At 41.6% G+C, this 23,217-nt stretch overlaps 1 protein-coding gene across 1 annotated transcript in view; it reads right to left on the bottom strand.

Annotated features, from left to right (window-relative positions):
* Window positions 1-9,822: 9,822 nt before the first annotated feature.
* Window positions 9,823-23,217, bottom strand: part of SUMF1 (sulfatase modifying factor 1) — a gene marked incomplete at both ends in the record, with an annotated part of 105,604 nt that continues 92,209 nt past the window's right edge. The window contains 2 exons of the mRNA XM_079712767.1: window positions 9,823-9,933; window positions 19,796-19,855. Coding sequence (XP_079568893.1) covers window positions 9,823-9,933; window positions 19,796-19,855 — 171 coding nt within the window. The remainder of the gene's footprint in view (window positions 9,934-19,795; window positions 19,856-23,217) is intronic.

Genomic DNA, 23,217 nt, shown 5'->3' with positions numbered 1-23,217 from the left:
GGCAGTAGAAATTCAGAAAACAATCAGAGTGAAAAGATGAGAGATCTCCTCCCTTCCGCAGGTCAGTCTCCATCTCCATCAGCTCTTTAAAAATCTAGGGACTGGACGGGAGAAAAACTTCAGAACAATTTTTTCCTATGGAATAAAGATTTGCACACTCTTCTTTATCCTCTCCCCCTGGCTTTCCCAAATCGACAGTACCCCTAAATGAAAGGTTCTCCAACTCCAGAAATCATTTGTGCAAAAATCAAAACCAATCTGGCCACTAGAGGGGGAACATTACACATAAAACCACTTCCAGTTGCCAGGGATGGGGGTATCAGTACAAGGGCTGCCTCCAAAAGAGACTGTCCAAAGCTAACAGCCCAGAAGCAGTAATCAACGTGATTCATCCTTTGGCTTGCCTAATATATTCTGGAGCAAAAGATTTTGTTAATAAATATAAAATTGCAAATGTGAATGTGATTCCCACATTAATGAGGTTTTTTTCCCTCTCCACCAAAGTGAGTATTTACAATGTTCTGGAACAGAGGAAAATGCTGAGTTGGAAGCTGCCCTGAAACCGCATCTTAAGAAACAATGCCCAGTTTTCAGTCCCTCAGCAGAGTTAGGGGAAGCAACTAAGAGACTTTAGCCCAGTTTCACAAAGACCAGGGGATTTACTCTTATCAAGGAGGTCCTCCCGTATGCTTTTTCAGAGCGCTATTTAACAAGCATGGTGCAGGACACTTCTTTCACTCTTCACACATGATCTCAGTCGTCTATCAGCTGTAACTTTCTCCATGAATTTAAGCCTGGTATGAATGAGCTGATAATGCACCTTTTGATCTTCATTATTTCTAGCAGGTGAATGTTTCCCATATACCCAGCTTTCTCCCACCTCGCCCCTAAAAAAAAAATCCACCTCTTTACGGATACATGATCGTTTTGTAAAAAGAAGCGGCACATTCTGGGAAAGAAAAGGATGTGATGAAAACACGCTTTCTGAAAATGTGTGGTCCTAACCTTGGATGTCTCATTGCCATATTGAGAATGACACGGAAGGGATGTAAAGCAGGTCAAAAATTTGCACACAGATCACCCTATACTGACGATTTTAACACTCCTGCCTTGATTCTACCTTTTCTGAAAGTAAATTTTAATTTTCAAAATCTGAAAAACAAATCGGTTAAGTAACTTGCCCCAAGTCACACATCTAGCAAGAGGTAGGGTACGAATTTAAACCAAGACAGTCTGGCTCCAGGGTCCATGTCCTTAACCACTAATCCATTCCATCTCCTCGTTCTTTGCCTCTTTTCTCCTTCAGGTTCCCTTTTGCCTCAGTAATCTCCCCTCTTCAATCCACCCCACCCCACACCAAACTCAAAATAAAACTGTGGATCTAGTGATGCAGTAGAGAGAAGAGAAGTCACAAAAATGGTGTGAGTCCTGGTTTGGCCTCATTCAGCCGTGTCACCTGGACGCCTTGCAAACACTGAGTCCTAGTTTCCTAAGCGCACAGTGGTAATACTAACCAAAAATAACCGTTTCCTCCCAAGATCGCCTGCAGATTAAATTAGATCATGTACATAAAGCATTCAGCATACTGCCTAGCTAAGGAGCACCTAGAACTGTGACTGGAAGATAAACCAGGCAAGAGGAAGGTAAAACAGTCACAATTTACAGCACAATGAAGATGAATTCCACCAGGAGAAAGTGAGCTGTTTCATGAAAGTAACACTTTGACCCTCCTCACTTGCTTTATGATACAACCGCCATCTGAGGGGCCAGATGATTGACAATGCAGGGGTCCCACTACCATATCACCCCAAAAAGAGGCTGCAAGAGTGGGGGAACTTACACTGTGTGCACCCAATATTCCAAAGCCCTCCTGGGGAGTCCTTGTGTATCAGAGTGACTCCAATTACAGGACTGTTTAGGGCACTCCACTCACAGAATTGTCTCTCAGAGGACCCAACTCCATTATCACCATCTCTGAGAAAATGTGACAATCCATGGCGAGGCCATCTGCCTGTGCTGCTCCCCAGGGCTTCCTCTTTCTGACCCTTCCACATGACCACTTCAACTAAATCATTGGTGGGTCTTCTTTGAGCCAGGGAAGGAAATTCTCCTCTGCATTTAATAGGTCTCCAGAAATGAAATAGGAAGGAAGCACCTCTTAGCAGATAATTTTACTTTCTCCTGTGGTCATTTAAACTCAATTCTTCTTGACTGTCTTCGGAAGAGCTGGAGAAGGGCTGGTGATTATTCCCAAGACAGACTTGGTTACCACGAGACCTTGCTTTTCTTCTAGATCAGCAGCCCTCAAGCTTTTTGCTCTCAGGACCCCTTTACATGCCTACATCTTACTGAAGACCCCAAGGAGCTTTTGTAACGTGGGTTAGAGCTAACATTTAGCATATTAAAAATTAAGACTGGAAACATTTTAAAACATAAAAATATACAAGCTCATATTCTATGAGCCATCAGGCTACATATCATGTAGTCTCTGGAAAATCCCACCATACACTCATGAGATAATGAGAATAAAAAAGGCAAATCACATCTTAATATTATTATGAAGATAATTTTGACTCAACCCCCTGAGTGGGGTCCACAGACCACACTTTGACAGCTGCTGTTCTCAAAACCCATTACACCAATCCCTATGAGCATTGACAAACCCTCAACTATTCTCCTTTGGATGTTGTTTTGAGTTTTAAATGTGGTAATTTATGAAGTTAGAATCTAGATCCTGGACCAAAAATCTCAGAGAAGAATTAAGTAAGAAGAAATAATTTAAATGACTTCCCAGAATTCCCTAAACAACTATTCTCTAAAACTGGCATGCAAATTAACATTGAAAACACCACAGAAAACCTTAACAGGCTGACTAGCATATTATGAGACAACAGACTGCCTTCCCTTTTGTTTTCTATTTTTAACTATTGTGATGCCCATGAATGACACTTTCATTGGTATTAAACCTGCCAGAGGTTCTTTGTGAGGTAGATTGAGGAGGAAAAGCTTCAGAATTATACAGTCTATGCAGCAATAGTCAGATGTAATTTTCTCCTTTAAAGAGAACTTTGATGGGGGGAATTCTCTGGTGGTCCAGTGGTTAGGACTCTGTGCTCTCACTGCCGAGGGCCCGGGTTTGATCATTGGTTGGTGGAACTAAAATCCTACAAGCTGCACCGGCGCAGCCAAAATTTGGGGAACAGATGGACCATAGAGTATCAGAACATTTTCAAATTCAAGTATTAACAGAGATTTTGGTGTCAATCATGCCAGCTTCTTTTTTTTTTTTTTTTGAGGTACACAGGCCCCTCACTGTTGTGGCCTCTCCCACTGCAGAGCACAGGCTCTGGACGCAGGCTCAGCGGCCATGGCTCACGGGCCCAGCCACTCCGTGGCATGCGGGATCTTCCCGGGCCGGGGCATGAACCCGTGTCCCCTGCATCGGCAGGCGGACTCTCAACCACTGCGCCACCAGGGAAGCCCCAGCTTCTTTTTTTATATTTGAGATAGAGATCAAGTTATGCTTTTAAATTCAGCCTCTTCGTTTTCTGCCTCTTGGCCTGCTTTGCTCTCTGGTCTAAGCTGAACCCCATGACTGACCAGGACTGTCTGGTAGTACCTTCCTGCTCCTCTGATCTTAATAATCACACTCATAGTAGAAACAAGTACCTGGCAAGCACTTACCCAAGTAATTTGTGCTAAACACTTTATCTTTGCATTATTTCCTATCTCCCCACAACCTCAAGAGGTAGGTACTAGTATTATCCCCATTTTACCTGAGAGGACATTACCTGCCTCAAGGTCACAAGGTAAGTAGGTGGAGAGGCAGGGAAACAATCCCAGATAACCTCATTCTGGTGCTCTCTTCACACCATGATAAACTGCCTTTTAAAGAAGATAACGGAAGAGATTAAAAAGGGCATCCTTCCATGTCATTTAAAAGAAAATAAATAAAATTTCATTTGGCAAGTGTCTGGAGCAGAGAAAAATTGTGGGCTTCAGAAAAGCAACCACAAAGGGCCCTTCTTAACAGGCACCAAACTAAATGCAGGTGAACCTTTTATCAGCACCACCTGACAAGGAAGGGTTTATCTCTGTTCCCCTGATTGACTGTCAGCTGGTTTCACTTTCCTGCTAAGTGTTGATTCAGAGCTTCTAAACTTACCCTGTTGAGGTGCCAAACTGACATGTTGGAAAAGGGTTGGTCTGATCGGTCTTCCATTTCCTCATCAAAGAAAACAAGGAGTTTGTCAAACATGGCCCAGGCCCAGCAATGGGAGAGAATCCTACCCGGCCTTCAATTACCCTGCAATGGAAGTGTCTTTTTGCCTGACAACGATGACTAATTCCAAAGGCCCAACCAGCCTTCTCATAATGATGACCGTGGAGTCAATTACCATTTGGGGGCAGATTAGAATCTGATCTGAAGCTGAAAAATTCCACCCCCTTGGTGCTAATCCCTTCAACTTTCCAATCCTAAACAGGGCAAATTTCAGAAAAGAGTGTATCTCATTTTACAGCCTACCTGGATATTATCTGTAATGATTTTTCTTAATAATAAAATTAATTAAACTCCTGCTTTAATAGTCTAAACACAAGAGGCAGAGGAAGGAAGGAGTTCTGGCCTGCTGCCAGGGCTCCAACTGAGGCTCTTGGCGTTAATAATTTCCATGGTGTTTTAAGCATTTGAAGCAACAAAGGCCAGCTTTCACTAACAGCATGGCTGATTCTGGCAAAACCTATAAAAACAATGCCTACTCTGGGGTAGTTCGTATTACAGACAATTAAATTTTAATAAATGAAACCAACAGTTAAGAAACTGACATCTCTGCTATTCTCTGATATTAGTCTGCAAACTTAATAATAAGTGCCAAAGTTAATGAAAATGAACTGTTGATAGCACTGCTGAGATTGCCGATGGCTATTAAATGATTTTAGGTGGGATGGGGTGGGGATGGAGAAAAGGTGTTCCCTGCGGCATCTCCAGGTCAGATGATGGCCTTGGGAAAGCCACTGCCCTTTCTCAAACTCGGACATTTCTAACTGGTACATTACTTACTTGATCAGTCATTTTTCAGAAAGAAATAGATGGGATTTCGTGTTCCATGAAATGAATCAACGTTTCATAATCTCGGTTGAAAAGTAGCACCCCACAGGCTGAATCTGGCTACAGAAGCAATTTATTAGGTCCTCACAGTGCTTTTTTTAAAATCTGAATTGGTTGCCAACATTAAAAACTCAGAAGACTTCACATGAAAATGCAAACAGCCAGGTACGTACTCCCAGAAATTGGACAATCGAGAAAGCCTGGGCTCACATTTCTGCATGGCGGCCAAGGGAGGGCAGAGCAGTGACAGCGCCTTTAGAATGGGCACCAGTCAGCCCCCGTTCCCCCAAGAGCCAGGCTCTGCATCTCCAGTGCTCCTCCTAAAAGCCAGCCTGCAGGTTAACTCCCTGGTGATAAACATTGCCAATGGTAAGGTTAGTTTCGATATCTGTTGGAAGGAGGGGGGAAGAAATGCATACCAAATATTTTATAAAGGAAAAATAAATCCTACACTAGTCCCTTGTATCAAATTCCTGAAGTCTCAGAACAGAAAACATCATATTTCCACGTTTTTTTTCCCTCAAAATACTCCTTTCACTAGGTCAACTATGGATTTTACCACATAGAACAACTCTATGTGTAGCTTGAAAACATGATCTGTTTTTTTTTTTTTTATGCGGTACGCGGGCCTCTCCCTGTTATGGCCTCTCCCGTTGCGGAGCACAGGCTCCAGACGCGCAGGCTCAGCAGCCATGGCTCACGGGCCCAGCCGCTCCGCAGGATGTGGGATCTTCCCGGACCAGGGCACGAACCGTGTCCCCTGCATCAGCAGGCGGACTCTCAACCACTGCGCCACCAGGGAAGCCCCATGATCTGTTTTGGAAAGGTGATTAGCGAGAGGATTCTGAGATTCTCATGGATGAAAGGCCCTTTGCCTTATTTTATGTCAACAACAGAATTCTTAGTAAAGACGGTCCAAGGAAAACAAAATTTACCAACATATTAGTTTGGAGCCACTACCCCACCACGCCCCAGCCCAAACCAACACTTACTAAAATAAATAGCATCTTCGATTTCTTTTTTTCCTTTCATGTGGACAACAGAGATGCTCTGTCAAAAAAAAAAAAAAGTGGGGAGGGAAGAGTTAAAAAAAGAAAAAAAATGTCTACATTGGTGGAGATCTGTATTTCATTTTAAGCTGTAGGTTGAACCATGCAAAGTCTGATGCCTCTAAGTAATCTGATGTTTTCTAAGAAGGAAAGGTCACTTTTTTTTTTTTTTTTTGCGGTACGCGGGCCTCTCACTGTTGTGGCCTCTCCCGTTGCGGAGCACAGGCTCCGGACGCGCAGGCTCAGTGGTCATGGCTCACGGGCCCAGCCGCTCCACGGCATGTGGGATCTTTCCCAGACTGGGGCACGAACCCGTGTCCCCTGCATTGGCAGGCGGACTCTCAACCACTGCGCCACCAGGGAAGCCCGAAAGGTCACTCTTGATCACCACAACCATCACTGCCCATCACTACCCCCTTCTACTCATGTTTACAGGCTTCAAAAAAAAAAAAAAAAGATGACCTGTTCCCTACTCAGAACCTCATGTACACCCCTGAATATATATGAAGATTGCCCAAGATTCAGGACCAAAGCAGATTTGAGAACAAACCTTAAATTTCCTCCACTCTTCAATGGGACAAAAAATGAATTAGAAGCACACACCCAATATATGAGTTCCTGAAAAAAACAAACAAAGCAAACAAACAAACAAAACACAGATTTCCCTATACTGGTACTGGCACATCAGCCAAGCAGTCTGTTCTGTTACGACGAATATTTCTTTAATGCAGAAATAGCTCGTAGGTGATTTGTAAACAGAGACTGGAAGATGGTCGAATGTGAAAGTCATGTCGAGGTGTATGTTATTTGAAATGTGTTTTGAAACCATCACGGGTAAACTTTCTTGAAAGTTAATAGAAAACTTTAGCCATATATGAAGACCTCCAAAAAACTTTTTTTAACCCTATGGAAGTACAAGTAGTGGTTTATTTAGTGGCTTCAAAATTGCTAAAATTTGCCCTATGTTAAATAAACTCTCTGAAAATCTGTGAGTTCAAATAAAGATACTACAAAAACATTGCCCCCCAACCTTAAAAAGACTGACTCAGAAGTCTAAACCCCAATCAGATCTTTACTTTTGATGGAAGTGGTCTCCATTAAAAGCAAATGCCATTAAAAACTTACATCTTAGGGGCTTCCCTGGTGGAGCAGCGGTTGAGAGTCCGCCTGCTGATGCAGGGGACACGGGTTCGTGCCCCGGTCTGGGGGGATCCCACATGCCGCGGAGCGGCTGGGCCCGTGAGCCATGGCCGCTGAGCTTGCCCGTCCGGAGCCTGTGCTCCACAACAGGAGAGGCCACAACAGTGAGAGGCCCGCGTACCGCAAAAAATAAATAAATAAATAACCCCTTACATCTTAGAGAAGAAAGATGGAGGAGACCCCGGGCTTAAGGCTGCAAGGACTGACTGGCTGTGATGCTGCCACTGCAGATTTAACTGAGCTACTGATTTTACTAGGATAGGTATTATTTTTGTTAGCGCCCTAGCGGCAAAGTTCCTTATCATGTGAGTGGTCTGCCCCTACCTCTATTTTTCCTTATGTTCCCTATTTTTTACACGCAATTTTGCAGAAGGTGAGGTTTTTCAGATATGTGTATATGGCATTAAAGCTGCAGTTCGTATACTACGATCCTGTCGGTCTGTTCGTAAGTCAACACACAATTTTATAAAGCGCAGTGGCCACAGCTGTCTGTAGTCTGGCACGCTCTGTAGTCAGTAACCTAGAAATGTGGTTCTTAAATGAAAGGCTTGTTAGGATTTCACTTTAAATGCTTTCTAACATTATGCTGCCGCTAAAAATGCAATTCTAAAGACTAAGCCAAAACACACCCCAAAATATTTATGCTATATAACATTAATTACCAAGAAAAGAATCCAAAATACACACACTAAAAGTATAACCATGTGAAAAATGTAAGTAAGTGGGAGGTAACAAGTAAAAACAAAAACTGTGCTTGAGTAGTGGTAACTTTAAGAATAAAATACCTTATTTCCTCCATTAGCCTTTTCAATGAAGCAAATGCTTTTTTTTTGTTTGTTTTGCCCAAATTAATCATCAACTGATGAAGGCGTGTAAAGAAACATTTTATATCCACAAAGTGACAGACTAACAAATGTGGCCAAACACCCCAGCAACACAACTGTTTCTCAGGATAAATGTTTTAACATTAGGAGGCTAGGTGCAAAAGTAGCAATCAAGAGTTGGCTGAACACTTAAGAATATTATGTGACTTAGTTTTTGAACAACCAACATAAAGACAAGCCTCTCCTTTCGAATGACATGCTAGAAACAAATGTGCGGTGTTCAAGGACTGGGGAATCAGGCTGGGATCCTGATGATAGGGACCTCTGGTTGGAAGCCATCACTCTAAGTCAAGGTGCTTTCCTGGCATGTGAAACAGCTGTTGGGTTTCACAGGGTGGAGGCACCGCCCTTGACCTTGTCTCATCTACTGAGGCACGAAGAAGCACGGTCATAATTAGGTTCCTGGCAGAACAGCCTTGCTTTTTGGAATAAAAATTCCCACAAACTGCTCAAATATCCAAGTTATCAAGTAGCTAAACAATAAGAAAGTTTTCTAGCAAACAAAACACATACATATCACAAAGTCATTTCTTTAAAAGAAAACATAATAGAGGGAAAGAGAAAAGGAGACAATGAGAGTGAAGCCTGATTTAGCAGATACCACTTTATTCGACACAGTGCATGATCTGAAGCATCTGACACTCCACAGCCAACAAGATTTCCTACTTCCCTATTACAAAATACCGGATACCCTGAATATAGTTAATTCAAGGTTCTTGGTTTTTTTCTCCTACATTTAGAATTAAACAGGTTTCTCCATGTAGCAAACATTTCACATTCACCAAAGGCTTTGGGGAGAGGGGGAAATAGGGCTTGTAACTGCCCCCCCGAACCAAAGGCACTTAATGTTAAAATAGAAAGCACAGTAAAGTCACCGCACAGACATCCCTGCGTGTTCAGATTGCTGAACTTGAGCGCACCATCACTCGCCCAAGTGGGATTCATTTTAACAATGTAAAAGACACTGATTTCCTTGAAAAAACAAAGTGCAGTATGAATATAAAGACCCATCACCACCACCCCCCCATTCTTTTCTGAAAATAATATATAAGAGAACAATTATTTTACATGATTAGTATTACCCAAGGTTCACACATGGGAAAAAACAGCTCAAAAATAACCTGCCATAGACTCTCACTATGAAATCACAATAGAATCTGATATATTCAGACAATCTGCGAGTTGGGAGACAGCCTCAGAGATCATGTTGTGCATCCCCTCACTGGACAGATGAGGTCACTGAGGCCCAGGAAGGTCAAGTGTGGGACCCTGGGGTCTAACCCCAGGGGCAGAGCCTGGGTAGAACGCAGACCTCCTGAGGCCTAGCTCAGGGTGCCCTCCACCGCCTTCCTCTTTAAAAGACTCTCAAAAGTAAAACGTGAAATACACCACACAATAAAGCACACTTGCTGATGCAGGTCAGCTATTTGGTCTCGCCACACGGTTCCTTTGGCCATTGGGCAGGTATGTAACCCACCTCGGGGTGGGAATTCTTCACACGAGGTTGTTCAGCCTTCTGAGGGAAGCCGCGTGCAGGTTAGACACGACTTCTTCTCCGATTCAGGAAGGCTCTTCGTGGCTCTTAGCCTGTGGTGGGCAGGTGGTCGGCTGCACAGCGGAATCCCAGATTCGAAGCGGAGCTGTCAGGTGTGTTCTGGCTTCGAGCAGCACAGCGATACCTGTAGCAGTAGGACTTTGCAGAGAGAACCAGACACATGAGTGCTCTTGGACTCTGGGCTGAAGGCTCTCAACTGTCAGACTGATGTTGTACCCAAGTACCAACTGTAGAGAATTATGCCTGTCTGCAGACAGTGCCTGCCCTACAGGCACCCGCCTCCTGCACATTTAGCAGCTATGTTTCCGAAAAGGGTAGCACATTCAGAGCTCACCACATTATCCGGTGTTATGTTATAAACATGACTAGATATAGTACAAAGATGTTGGTGTCAGCATTACTTAGAACAGTTAAAAAAAATGTAACGACCAATGGTTACATAAGTTATGGCGCATCCATAATTTAGACTAGTAAGCAGCCATTAAAAGGCATGTTTTCATGTAACATTTAATGACATAGGAATTTCTCAGGATACAATCTTAAATGAAAAAGTCAGAATACAAAACTGTATATGTGCTATGATCTCAATCTAGATAATCACGTATGCCAAAGAAAAGCAGACTGGAAGATTCAAAATGCACCATAATCCGAACCGTAGTTATCCTCAGGCAGTGGAGTTTCAAATTTCCGATGATAACTATGTATTACTTTTATAATTTAAAAAGTTATTTGCACATTTAGAATAGCATTTGACAAGAAACCAAGTAATAAAGCTAAATGGCAATTGGGAAAATATTAATTAAGAGCAACATTAAGATATTATTTACTATCCAGCAGGTTGGCAAAAATTGAACAGCAAGCCCAGGAACATCAAGAGCAGGAAAGGCTGTGGAAAACATTTTTTCTTAATACATTGCTTTTGGAGTTTAAATCATAGTAATTCATAAAGCTATGTATCTTTGTGTGGGGGACTTGTTTGGTATTGTTTTATTTTATAAGAGCAGAGTATGGTATATACATATGCACAAACACACAGACATCAAGCTCTCCAGGCATGGTGTTAGGCGCCTTCATCACTTATTTGATTTGATCATAATGGCCAGAGGAATTAAATGAGTTACCCTACATGACACAGTTGTTAAAAGAAGTAGAATTCGAACCCAGGTCTAACTGTGCTGTGCTTGACTGCCTAGCAACAGTCGATACTCGTAGATGGAAAGGCATCACAACTCATGATTCTGTCCCACCCCTGTTATAGCCCCCTGCATGTACACACGTACTTCCACAAATAAGAAAGCCTAACACATATCCCTGGTCACCTACTAGATATTCAGTGAATAACCACAGATGACTGGATTCAAACACTTCAAAAGCTTCCACATTCCAAAAATAACCATGCATGGAACTCTTATGTCCTAAGATCTTTGATCAAAAATAACAGAGAATGGGGCTTCCCTGGTGGCACAGTGGTTGAGAGTCCGCCTGCCGATGCAGGCGACACGGGTTCGTGCCCCGGTCTGGGAAGATCCCACGTGCCGTGGAGCGGCTGGGCCCGTGAGCCATGGACACTGAGCCTGCGCATCCGGAGCCTGTGCTCCGCAACGGGAGAGGCCACAACAGTGAGAGGCCCGCGTACCGCAAAAATAAATAACTAAATAAATAAATAACAGAGAATGAAAATAAACTAGTTACCCTGTGTACCAAGAGCATCAACTCTGAGTGGGCCCTGGGAAACTCAAGTCCCTGCCGCTGGTTAACGAAACTGCACAAAGAATCATGTAGAGTAACTTTGGAACTCATGAAGGAGAGAGAATTTGTGGAGGGGCAAAATAGGTCAGCATGAAAGAGGTTTTTTGTTTTTTCCTTAATTCTTATTATACTCCTTTCTCTCACGAAAGTTGAATGTTTCTAATCTTCATAAAAATTATCTCTAGAGCTGACAAAGGAATTCTCTGGAGCACTTCCACCATAAAAAAAAAGAAAAAAAAGACATGGTGCTCTGTCTTTTATAGATAGCAGAACAGTAGCAACCAATTTTCTCATTTTCCCTGTGGCCAGTGAAGAATGTAACACTATTACCAATATTCAGGCAGGCAGAGGGAAAATGAATAAAAAAATATGCCTGAAATAATGAAAGAAGTGATGGCATCTGCTACTACCTGTGATTGGGATGCAATGGAAGCTCTAAAATGAGTAGAGGTGACCATGCAGGAAGACACAGCAGAAGCTCTGTTCCATGTAGGGCCTACTCACTGGGCTGCTGTGAAGCAAGGTGCTTTGGTATTTCTAGAATCAAGCTCCTGTGGATAATGCAGGGCCCCATGCTCTCAGTGTGTGTAGTGAATTCCACAATGGAGCAAGAATTGAGTTTGGGGCAGGGGGGCAGGCAGTCAGAAAGGGACATTCTTGTCCCATAACTGGACCACACATGACAAAAAACAATCAAGCGTTTCCTGATCGCCTCCTGTGCACAGTGTCCCGCTGGAGATCACAGGCTGGTTGAGGAAACAATGATTACACATCAAAAAGCTACAAAACAAGCTAGGGTTAAAATATTCTGAGGCTACTATTAATTCAGGGGAGGAAATGGTCACTAAATTTCTTTTTTTTTTTTTTTTTTTTTTTTGCGGTACGCGGGCCTCTCACTGTTGTGGCCTTTTCCGCTGCGGAGCACAGGCTCCGGACGCGCAGGCCCAGCAGCCATGGCTCACGGGCCCAGCCGCTCCGCGGCATGTGGGATCCTCCCGGACCGGGGCACGAACCCGTGTCCCCTGCATCGGCAGGCGGACTCTCAACCACTGTGCCACCAGGGAAGCCCTAAATGTCTAATTTTTTAGGAAAGACTTCTGAAGGCAGAACTTGGCCAGAGCGGGAATTACGTGATTATGGCAGTGGTCTTCCGACTTGAGTATACAGAAGAATAGCCTGGAGAGCTCATGTAAATAACTATTCCTAGGCCACAAACCCAGAGATCCTGATTCAGTAAGTAAGGTGTGGGGTCCAAGAATCTGCATTTCTAACCAGCTTACAGGTGCTGCTAATGCTATGGGCCCATGGACCACAAACTGAGTAGCACCGATTTACAGGACTTAGAAACGAGGAAAGAAGGTATGTTAAGTGGAGAAAACAATGACATCAGAGGCATGAAAATGGAAAAATTCAGGCAAGTGAAGAGGATAGCAAGGCCACAGCTTGAGACTGTCAGAGCAGGGTTTATTTATTCATTGAATATTTGAGAGTTTACAACATGCTAGATGCTATTCTGGGCACAAGGGAAGCAATGCGGAACAAAACAATGTACCCGTTATCGGGAAGCTTACATTCAACAAGGAGTTAAGTAGTCAGACAATAAATAAAGAGATAAATTCAAGACTGCTTCTGGCAGTGGTCAGCTTGGAAGAAAGTCACATAGGGAGAGAGGACTAGGCGTGACTAGGTGCTACTTAGATAAGGTGGCCTGGGAAGGCTCCTCTGATGAGGCGCTTCGAGAGCTGAGCTGCCCAAAGATTTAGAGAATGAGAATTCCAGGCAAAAGCAATGAGTGGTACAGAGAGGATAACATGATAAAAAGCAGGAAACGTGGGTAGATAAATAGCATGGAGTCACATTAAAGGTGGTCTTCTTGGCAGAAAGAGGTTGGGCTTGACACAGGTGGAAACTGTGACAAACATTTTGCTAATTTACTCACCTGAAAAGGCAAAATCCAAGACTTATTAGCTATTTAACCTTAGGCAAAGCCTTTCTGAATCTGCTCCCTCTTCCGATAAAATGGGGCTATTAATGGAATAATGTCAAAATGCTTCATCTTATCTTTACGTGAAAAAGTAAAGCAGTAGACATGTGGAGATTATCGTAATTGTTACTTTATAATGAACACAACACTCTTAATTAAAGGAGCTCACTTTGCCTGTCTTATCCGACCTCCTTGGGTTAACCTGCTTCCTTACTAAAACAAAAGCAGCTTCTCTGCAGGTCTTAGTGATCTTGTGTTGGGAAGATGATTCCTTGCCAGCATCTGAATATGGTTACGCATTTGCAACAAAAATAGGAAAATTATTTGTTATATAAATGGAAAAGGTGAAGGGGTATCTCTGGTGACAAGGCATACGACTGAGGTCTTTGTTGGATGGCATAGTTCAATATGCAACTTATCTCTCAAATTATATATCAAACTGTTTTAAAATTTGGTTTTCATATGCCACAAAATGCAGGCTGTAGCAACGGTGAAGAATTGTGCCTGACTGGAACACTGTGATCAGAAAAGAGATCCATGATGTATGAGATTATTGACCATAGTCATATTTGAAGGCCCTGGTACATACAGCATAATTTCATTTTGGGAAGAAAAAATAAAAGTGCACCAAAAAGTTTGGTAGAATACTATTAATAGTTTTCTTCAGAAAGCAGGGTGAACGATTTTTTTCATTTTTATGTTTATTATTTATTTTCTAATTTTTATGCAATGAAAATGTTTTGCTTACATAACAAAAAAGCTTAAAATCAGTGACAACAAAAAGAGCTAGTCCTTTTTTGGATCATAGCAGTACCTAAAGTCTTCCATTAACCTAAATGATGAAGAACTAAACACTAAAAAGCAAGTCTCACTACAAGTTAGTGTTGAAAGGTCAGGACCATCACATGAGAAAACAGTCAGTTCACATTATCATTCCACTGCAAATGCACTCATTCACTCAGCAAACATTTATTAATAAGTAGTTCATTTTAAATTCCGGTAACGGGCAACTAATGAAATATGTAATTAAAGAGGAAAATGGCCTGATTTCATATGTCCTCATTGCTCTTTCTTTTTTTCCAACTCTAGTTTTAGCACCAAAAATGGTTATTAATGATGTTAGGTCTTTGAGTGGTTGAAATATGGGTCATTTTATTAATTAAGAACCGAGGTAGTAGTGAGGGCCTATTTTAGCCCCATTTCATCAAAATGGCTAATTACTTTGTGAAATTGACCTCGATATCTGCACTAAGAATATGATCCTGGATTCAAGAACAATTCATTTAAGATAATGGCTTACCAGCCTTGGGGCTCTGAAGTCAAGTGGGACGGCAATATGATTTTTATGAGAGGAAGACTTTTAGGGATAAAGAACAGTTTTAAGGTAATTGTAACTCATTATGAACAAAATGACTATAGAAAAATGACACAGCAGGACTCAGGTCTCTCAATTTCCCATCCATTGCTCTTGCCACTGACACTTGGACAACTCCTTTTGCTACTAATCTTGGTGTAAAATGGTGGGGTTGAGGGTGTAGGGGAGTGAGGATTTCATCAATGTTGTAGGTTGGGCTAAAGATCCCACAGAGATTAATCTAACAACTTCAAGAAAGATTAGAATTTCTTGAGTACTTAATATGTGAACTGTTCTAAGAACTTCACATGTATTAACTGACTTAATCCTCTCAATAATCCTGAGGTAGGTATTATTAGCATGTGCATCGTATACACAAGGATAAAACTGACGCACAGGTACGGTAATAGTGTGCCTAAGGTCACATGGTTTGTAACTGTGAATCCAGGAGTACAGTCTTTTCAGTCCCATTCCAGAATCTGTGCTCTTAACACCATGTTGACTCATAGTTGTTCTTTCTGTGCCTCGTCTCCTTACTGAAGCTATACTTTGGAGGGACTTTCAAAAAGTCAAAAATAATCATCAGAGCTTACTTTAGCCATGCAAACTGGCCCTGGGCCACAATCAAAAGTAAGTCCCCTTCTAAGCAAGGTGATTTTTTTTTCAAAATGAATTACATTATTCTTTTCTCTTTCTATTGATTTTCTTTCTTTTACTGATTTTTACCTGTGCTATAGTAATCATTTCCAGGATTCTGCCTATCTAGTTAGCAGTTCATTAGTTGGTTTTTATTCAAAAGAGAAAATGGGGGAAAACAATCTTATTATAATAAAGATGATGATTAAGAATGATGGTGTTAGCAGCAACTAACTTACAGAGACTTTACCATGAGCTACGCACTGTACCAAGTGCTTATTTACTTTGCTGCATTTATTCCTCGTAAGAACCTTACAATAGGTGCAATTATGATGTACATTTTACAAATGTGAAAACGGAGGCTTAGAAAGGTTAAGTAATTTGCCTAATGTTACAGGCAAAGACTAGGAAAGAACAGTTACAGAACTCCAACCCAGATCTAATTCTAGAGTCCACATCTTAATATACTTAGTGGCAGTTAAAACTGCCACTCTTCATCTAGTGTAAAGAATAAGCACTGAAAGTAATTCACAGCCAACACTGTGCTGTTTTCTTGACTACACCAAAATAACCAGGCTGAGGTTAAAAACCTACATCATCTACAATTAACTTGACCAAAGATCCTAGAGCTGCCATTTCTCTCTGGAAAATCTTGTGGATCCCACTCAGTTTTGTCACTCTGCTATTCTCTTTTCTGGAATACTCTCTCCATCACTCTGAGCCTGATTAAATTAAAACTTATCCTTCAGGGTGACTAAGAAAAGTTAAAGATGTATAATATAAACTCTAAATCAGCCACAAAATTTTTAAAACAAAGAGTTATAGCTAATAAGCCAAAGGAGAGACAATGAAGTGATAAAAAAACACTTAATCCAAAAAAAGTTAAGAAAAAAAAAAGCAAAAGGAAAAGAACAGATGAGACAAAGAGAAAAACAAATATCAAGACAACAAATTTAAACCCAGCCATACCAACAATCACATTAAATGTAAATGGTCTAAACAGCAAGTGAAAAGGCAAAGTTTATGTCAATAAATTCATTAACTCAGCTGAAATGGACAAATTCCTTGAAAGACACAAACTCCCAGAGCTTAATCAAGAACAAACAGATAATCTGCACAACTCTGTAGCTATTAACTAAATTAAATGTATGGTTACAATTTTAGGCCCAAATGGTTTTCCTGGGGAAATTCTATCAGACATTTAAGGAAGAAAAATGCTAATTCTACATTAACTCTTCCCCCAAAAATTCAAGATGAGGAATATTTCCCAATTCAATCTATGAAGCCAGATACTAATACCAGACAAAAACAAAAACAAAAAAACAAGAGACCAATACCAATCACAAACATATTTTAGCAAACTGCATCCAAGATATATACAAAGGATAATACATCATAACTAAGTGGATGTATTCCAGGAAGCCAAGGATGGTTTAACATTTGAAAACAGAAAATCAATGACTATAATTCACCATATTAACAGGCTGAAAAAGAAAAACCACATAAACATCTCAATAGCCTTAGAAAAAGCATCTGGCAAAATCCACATCCATTTCTGATAAAAAAAATTCTCAGAAATCTAGGACTAGAAGGAGACTTGCTCAAGCTGATAAAGGGCATCTTTGAAAACGCTACAGCTTATATCATAGCTAATTTTGAAAAGTCATATGTTTTTCCCCTAAGATCAAAAATTAGGTAAGACTGTCTGTTCTTACCACTCCTATTCAACAATATACTGGAGGTTCTAGCCAACACAATACAGTAAGAAAAAGCAATAAAAGTATCCAGATTAAAAAGGAAGAGGTAAAATTGTCTATACTCACAGACGGTATAACCACTTATGTAGAAAATACAACAGAATGTACAAAAACAACAGGGAGATCAACTCGATGCTTTGTGACGACCTAGAGGGGTGGGATAGGGAGGATGGGAGGGAGGCTCAAGAGGGAAGAGATATGGGGATGTATGTATACTTAGAGCTGATTCACTTTGTTGTACAACAGAAACTAACACAACATTGTAAAGCAATTATACTCCAATAAAGATATATATATATATATTTTTTAAATCTACAAAAACATCACTTATACAGATGAGTTTAACAAGGTTACAGGACACAACATAAATATACAAAAACCAACTGTACCATGAAAATGTATTTATTAAAAATACAGGGCTTCCCTGGTGGTGCAGTGGTTGAGAGTCCACCTGCCAATGCAGGGGACACGGGTTCGTGCCCCGGTCCGGGAAGATCCCACATGCCACGGAGCGGCTGGGCCCGTGAGCCATGGCCACTGAGCCTGCGCGTCCGGAGCCTGTGCTCCACAAACGGGAGAGACCACAACAGTGAAAGGCCTGCATACACACACACACACACACACACACAAATATATATATATATATATATATATATATATATATATATATATATATATATATATATATAAAACGTTAAAAGATATTTTAAAAGAATAAATTAAGAAGCTTATAAAAATTTAAAATATTTAAAATAAGCAAGAAAAATGAAATGTTAAAGTAGACACATTCATATGCATGGCACTGGAATATTTTGGTGTTCATGCTTAAAATGTTTTTTACAGGATTCATTTTCTCCACTTATTTGTGAGAAAAAAATCTTCTGGTCTTTAATTCTTATAGAGTAAATGGACTCCCAATTAGGAAAAGTGCCATATGTCAGACACATAACTGGTGGTAATTAGGGTTTTGAGATGCTCTTGTGCAAAAGAGATTCACCTGTTTTACATGAAAGTCTGGTTCCCCAGCAAGAGGATTCAGATACACCTGCAGCAACAGCTTGAATCAGAGGAAAAAAATCTGGGACTACAGACAGATGGGTATATGAACACTTAAAAATACTGGGACAACCTAGGGCAATGCTTTTAATTTAAAATTAAAGTTAGAATTTTAAAGATAAATTTGTCCACATCTTGTTATAAAGGTAAGTGTAAAGCATAAAGTCAACTCAACTCTATGAACTGCCACCTAAATAACTACACTAAAAATTCTAAGAAATGCAGAAGACACACACCCCTACGAACTCACAGATATACATAATTTAAATAGGTTCTCTTTAGGCCAGTGGCTCCCAAACTTTGATGTATGTTATAATCACCTTGAGAGCTTTAAAATCCTGATGCCCAGGTCACAATCCAGAAATATCAAGTCAGAATGAGGTGAGTGAGGAAATAGGCATCAACATCTTTTATAGAACCCAGATGATTCTAATGTACAATAAAGTTTGAGAACCATTATTTTTATTTATTTATTTATTTTTTGCGGTATGCAGGCCTCACACTGCTGTGGCCTCTCCCGTTGCGGAGCACAGCCTCTGGATGCGCAGGCTCAGCGGCCATGGCTCACGGGCCCAGCCGCTCCGCGGCATGTGGGGTCTTCCCGGACCAGGGCACGAACCCGTGTCCCCTGCATCGGCAGGTGGACTCTCAACCACTGCACCACCAGGGAAGCCTGAGAACCATTATTTTAAGGCAAAGTTTGACAATGCCTCCATTATCAAATTAATAACTTAATCTGGAGCCATTACAGTTTTGTCTCTGACTGAATTACCATGGGAAGCTTCTTGTAATAACAATCCGCAAAATGCCATGTTTGCATCGAGATAGAAGTTGAAGTGCTAGATAAACTAAAAATATATGATTTAAAGAAAAAAAGGGAGAGAAGTGGTATTCGATTTCTGAACACCTTAAAAAGGTAACTCAGGAAACACTGAGTTACTTCTACTCGCCAAGAACAACCAACTCTGACACTGAAATTATAGCCCAAAGAGAAGAATCATTCTCTGAGAGAGATGTTTATTCCACAAAGCACACACTATATACCTAGAACACTTGGGATGTTTTTATTCCAGTATACCACAATCTACCCTCCATTTATAACTCTCAACTTAATCTCAACAGACAAGCCAGAAATTTACAGGAGTCTCAAATAAATTAAGGGTGTGCTTCCAGACTTACATGCTGGAAACCAGATATATAGCTCACCCTGATTCATGGGACAACAAAGGTCTCTCAAAGGGTCAAGATACAACAGATGGAATATGGTTGACAACAGATCATTTACAACCTCTGCTTCTTGAACCACTTTTCCCCATGCCTGTGCACAAACTTTTTTTTTCCTGGCGTTGATGGAGATAGGTATGTATTAACAGAAGTGGATGAGACATCTTGGGGCTAATGTTTACAATGGATCCATAAACCTGCTGTTAGAACACCAAAACAGAGTTTAGTGACTTGACTTACCTTATGGCACATGTAGGATCCACCTTTCTTCACCCGGTCTTTCCCAGAAGGGGGGCCTTTCTGTGGATGAAGAGAAGAGAACTCATTAGTCCATAAAGCACAGCTGTCCCTCCCACAGTCAGAGGGTCTATTTTAAACCAACCAGCTCTCACATGGTTGCCTAAAGTCTCCACATGCATTTCTGCCCCTGGGTCTTGCACCTGCACCCATGCACCTTCTTGAATGCCCACCTTTCCAAATCCTACATCTTCTAAGGTCCAGCTCAAGTTCCGACTCTTTGGTGAACTCTTTGTGACTACCTTAAGCAATCCAAACCCCTACAGTGTTTCCTACCTAGATGACTAATAAGCTGCTTCGCAGCACCTCTTACATCACCTTCTCACACTGATGGGCAAATTTATCCTGCATTATAACTGGCCACCTCAACTAAATTGGCAAGCCTCTTTGAATTATGTTTTTAAAATCCTACTGTTCAACACCTAATAAACCCTTTGCTGACTGAATAAACGGATATGCTTTTTATCTTTAAAAAAATTTTAGGTCAGGTTTACTGAGGTATACTTTATATACAGTAAACTTTTATACTTTTAAAACTTTTAAATGCACACTTCTGATGAGTTTTGACAAGTGTATAGTCATGTAACCACCACCACAATCAAGATATAGAACATAGTTTATCTTTTTCAAAAAGATTTATACAGTATGTATTATGAACCAAGTAGAGTTCTAAGTATTCTGCAAATATTAACTCATGTAATTTCTGTAACGACTTCTGAGATTAAGCAAATGCCAGAACGAGGATTCACACCGAGGCAGCCTGGCTCCAGAGTTTAGAGACCAAGAGTATAGGAAATTGGGCAAGGCCTAAAAGAAGGCAAGAAGGAACAGTGGCGGGACTTTCCTGGTGGCTCAGTCATTAAGAATCCACCTGCCAATGCAGGGGACACAGGTTCGAGCCCTGGTCCAGGAAGATCATACATGCCGCGGAGCAACTAAGCCCGTGCGCCACAGCTATTGAGCCTGCACTCTAGAGCCCTTGAGCCACAACTACTGAGCCCATGCGCCGCGACTACTGAAGCCCATGCGCTCTAGGGCCCATGTGCCACAGCTACTGAGCCCGTGTGCTGCGCGCCGAGAGCCCATGCTCTGCAACAAGAGAAGCCACCACAATGAGAAGCCCACGCACCTCAACAAAGAGTAGCCCCCACTCACCGCAACTAGAGGAAGCCCGCACGCAGCAACGAAAACCCAACGCAGCACCCTCCCCACCAAAAAAAGAAGGAACAGTAGCTACCACTGCAATGAGAATTGGAGCCAGAAAAAGCCAGCCAAGAGGTAAGACTATTACTTCTAGGGAGGGCTCTGGATAAATGTGCAATGGAAATGAACACCGTAAAGCTGCCAGGACAAAAGCCTCATCATCACGTAAGCCATGCAAAGAGTATTTGAGAGTTACCAGTAAACTCCTACAAACCAGAGCCACATCTGGGACGTCTGAGGGGGATAAGAATTTTTTGCTTTTCCTTTGTTATGCAAGAAGTCAACTAATCATACAGCTGCCTGTTCTTTGTTTACTGAAAATAAGAGAAGGTTGAACAGAGCCTCCTGTCTTAGTTTTCCTTTTGCTTATCAAAGGCCCAGACGTCAGTGGCAGAAGTTAAAAGAACCATGTTTTCTCCAAGCATGGCTAACACACTGACTCGCAAATGTCAACTTGTGGGCAGAAGTTCATGTTTTCTTCTAAGCCAGGTACTTAAAAGCTGTCAAAGACCAAGCCACTGGTTATTTTTCATTCCACTGCAAGGCCACAGTATTTCCATGGCCTTAAATGTTTTATGTTACATTAACAAACTTTTATTGATTACAAATGGGCAAGCTATAATTGAGAGGAGCTACATATGAAAATAATGACTTCACAAAACAGCATCCTTCCCAGGAGTAACTGGAATCTGACAGCCATTACAACAGAATCTGCTGGGTGAGTTTATCATTCTATAAAAGCAGCATAATCACCAAGAATTCACTGAAGCAGAAATGAAAGCATTTAAAGCTGTGTAGCTATCCCATAGCATGGCCGCTCTCTCCTACATTAAATTTCTTGCTTGGGGATTCTTGCGTTACACTGCTTCAGGGGGGTCTCTGCATGCTGGGTTACAATGGAAAAAATGACAGTTTAAATGCTGATTAAAGTCTCTCACAGTATCTGCTATCATGCAAGATTAAATTCTTTTGTCAAGTTAGATCCAAGAACAACAAAAAGGAGCTGATTTGCCAACAGGAAGGAGAACAGAACAGTTCCCTTTCACCACCATCTCCAATGAAGGAAGTCTGCAATCAATAAAAATGACACTCGGGCTTCCCTGGTGGCGCAGTGGTTGAGAGTCCGCCTGCCGATGCAGGGGACGCGGGTTCGTGCCCTGGTCCGTGAGGGTCCCGCGTGCCGTGGAGCAGCTGGGCCCGTGAGCCATGGCCACTGAGCCGGTGTGTCCGGAGCCTGTGCTCCGCAGCGGGAGAGGCCACAACAGTAAGAGGCCCGTGTACCACACACACACACAAAAAAAGACACTCATCAAAGTGACCCAAGCACTCATGAGAGTCATCCCGGGCTGATACGACCACAGCAGTTAACACAGTCCTCTAGGTGGCTGCTCATTTGGTCCTTATAAATAAAACTATTTTTGCCAGAAAACAACATGATGTAGGATCAGCTACATCTGTTTGAAATGCTTACCACTTTGCCAAAAAACAAAACAAAACAAAACAAAAAAAACCAGAAAAATTACTCAGAGTGTGTAGTGGGTTGACTAGTGTCCTCCCAAATTCATGTTCACCTCAGAATGTGACCTTATTTGGAAATAGGAACTTTGCAGATTTGTAATTTCTGTATTAGTTAAGATGAGGTCATACTGGATTAGGGTGAGCCCTAAATCCAATGACTGGTGTCCTTATAACAGGAGGAGAGGACACAGAGAAGGCCATGTGAAGATGGACACAGAGACTGGAGTGATGCAGCTACGAGTCAAAGAATGCCAAGGATTCCGGGGAACTGCCAGAAGCTAGGAAGAGACAAGGAAGGATTCTAGAAACTCTGAAGTGAGTATAGCCCAGCCAGGACCTTGGTCTCAAGACTTCTAGACTCCAGAACTAAAAGAATAAATTTCTGTTGTTTCAAGCCACCAAGTTTGTGGTAATTTGTTATGGAAGCCCCAGGAAACTAACATAAGGGGGAAACGTCTCCATTTTTTTCATTAAAGAAAGGATCGGTAAATCAAAATTAACGTTGTCTCTCATGATCAAGTTTGTTACTGCAGGTTAAAACAACTTGAGAAGCTACCGACGGTAGTGTCTGAATACCTCACCTCTCTGACTGTATACTTGGCAAGAAGAGAGGCTGCCATGCCACATAACCTGCACCACCAGTA

This window comes from Hyperoodon ampullatus (genome assembly GCF_949752795.1).
Source record: "Hyperoodon ampullatus genome assembly, chromosome: 10".
Taxonomy (NCBI): Eukaryota; Metazoa; Chordata; class Mammalia; order Artiodactyla; family Ziphiidae; genus Hyperoodon; species Hyperoodon ampullatus.
Note: the sequence above shows the minus strand (reverse complement) of the source record. Positions and strands in the feature narration are given on the sequence as shown.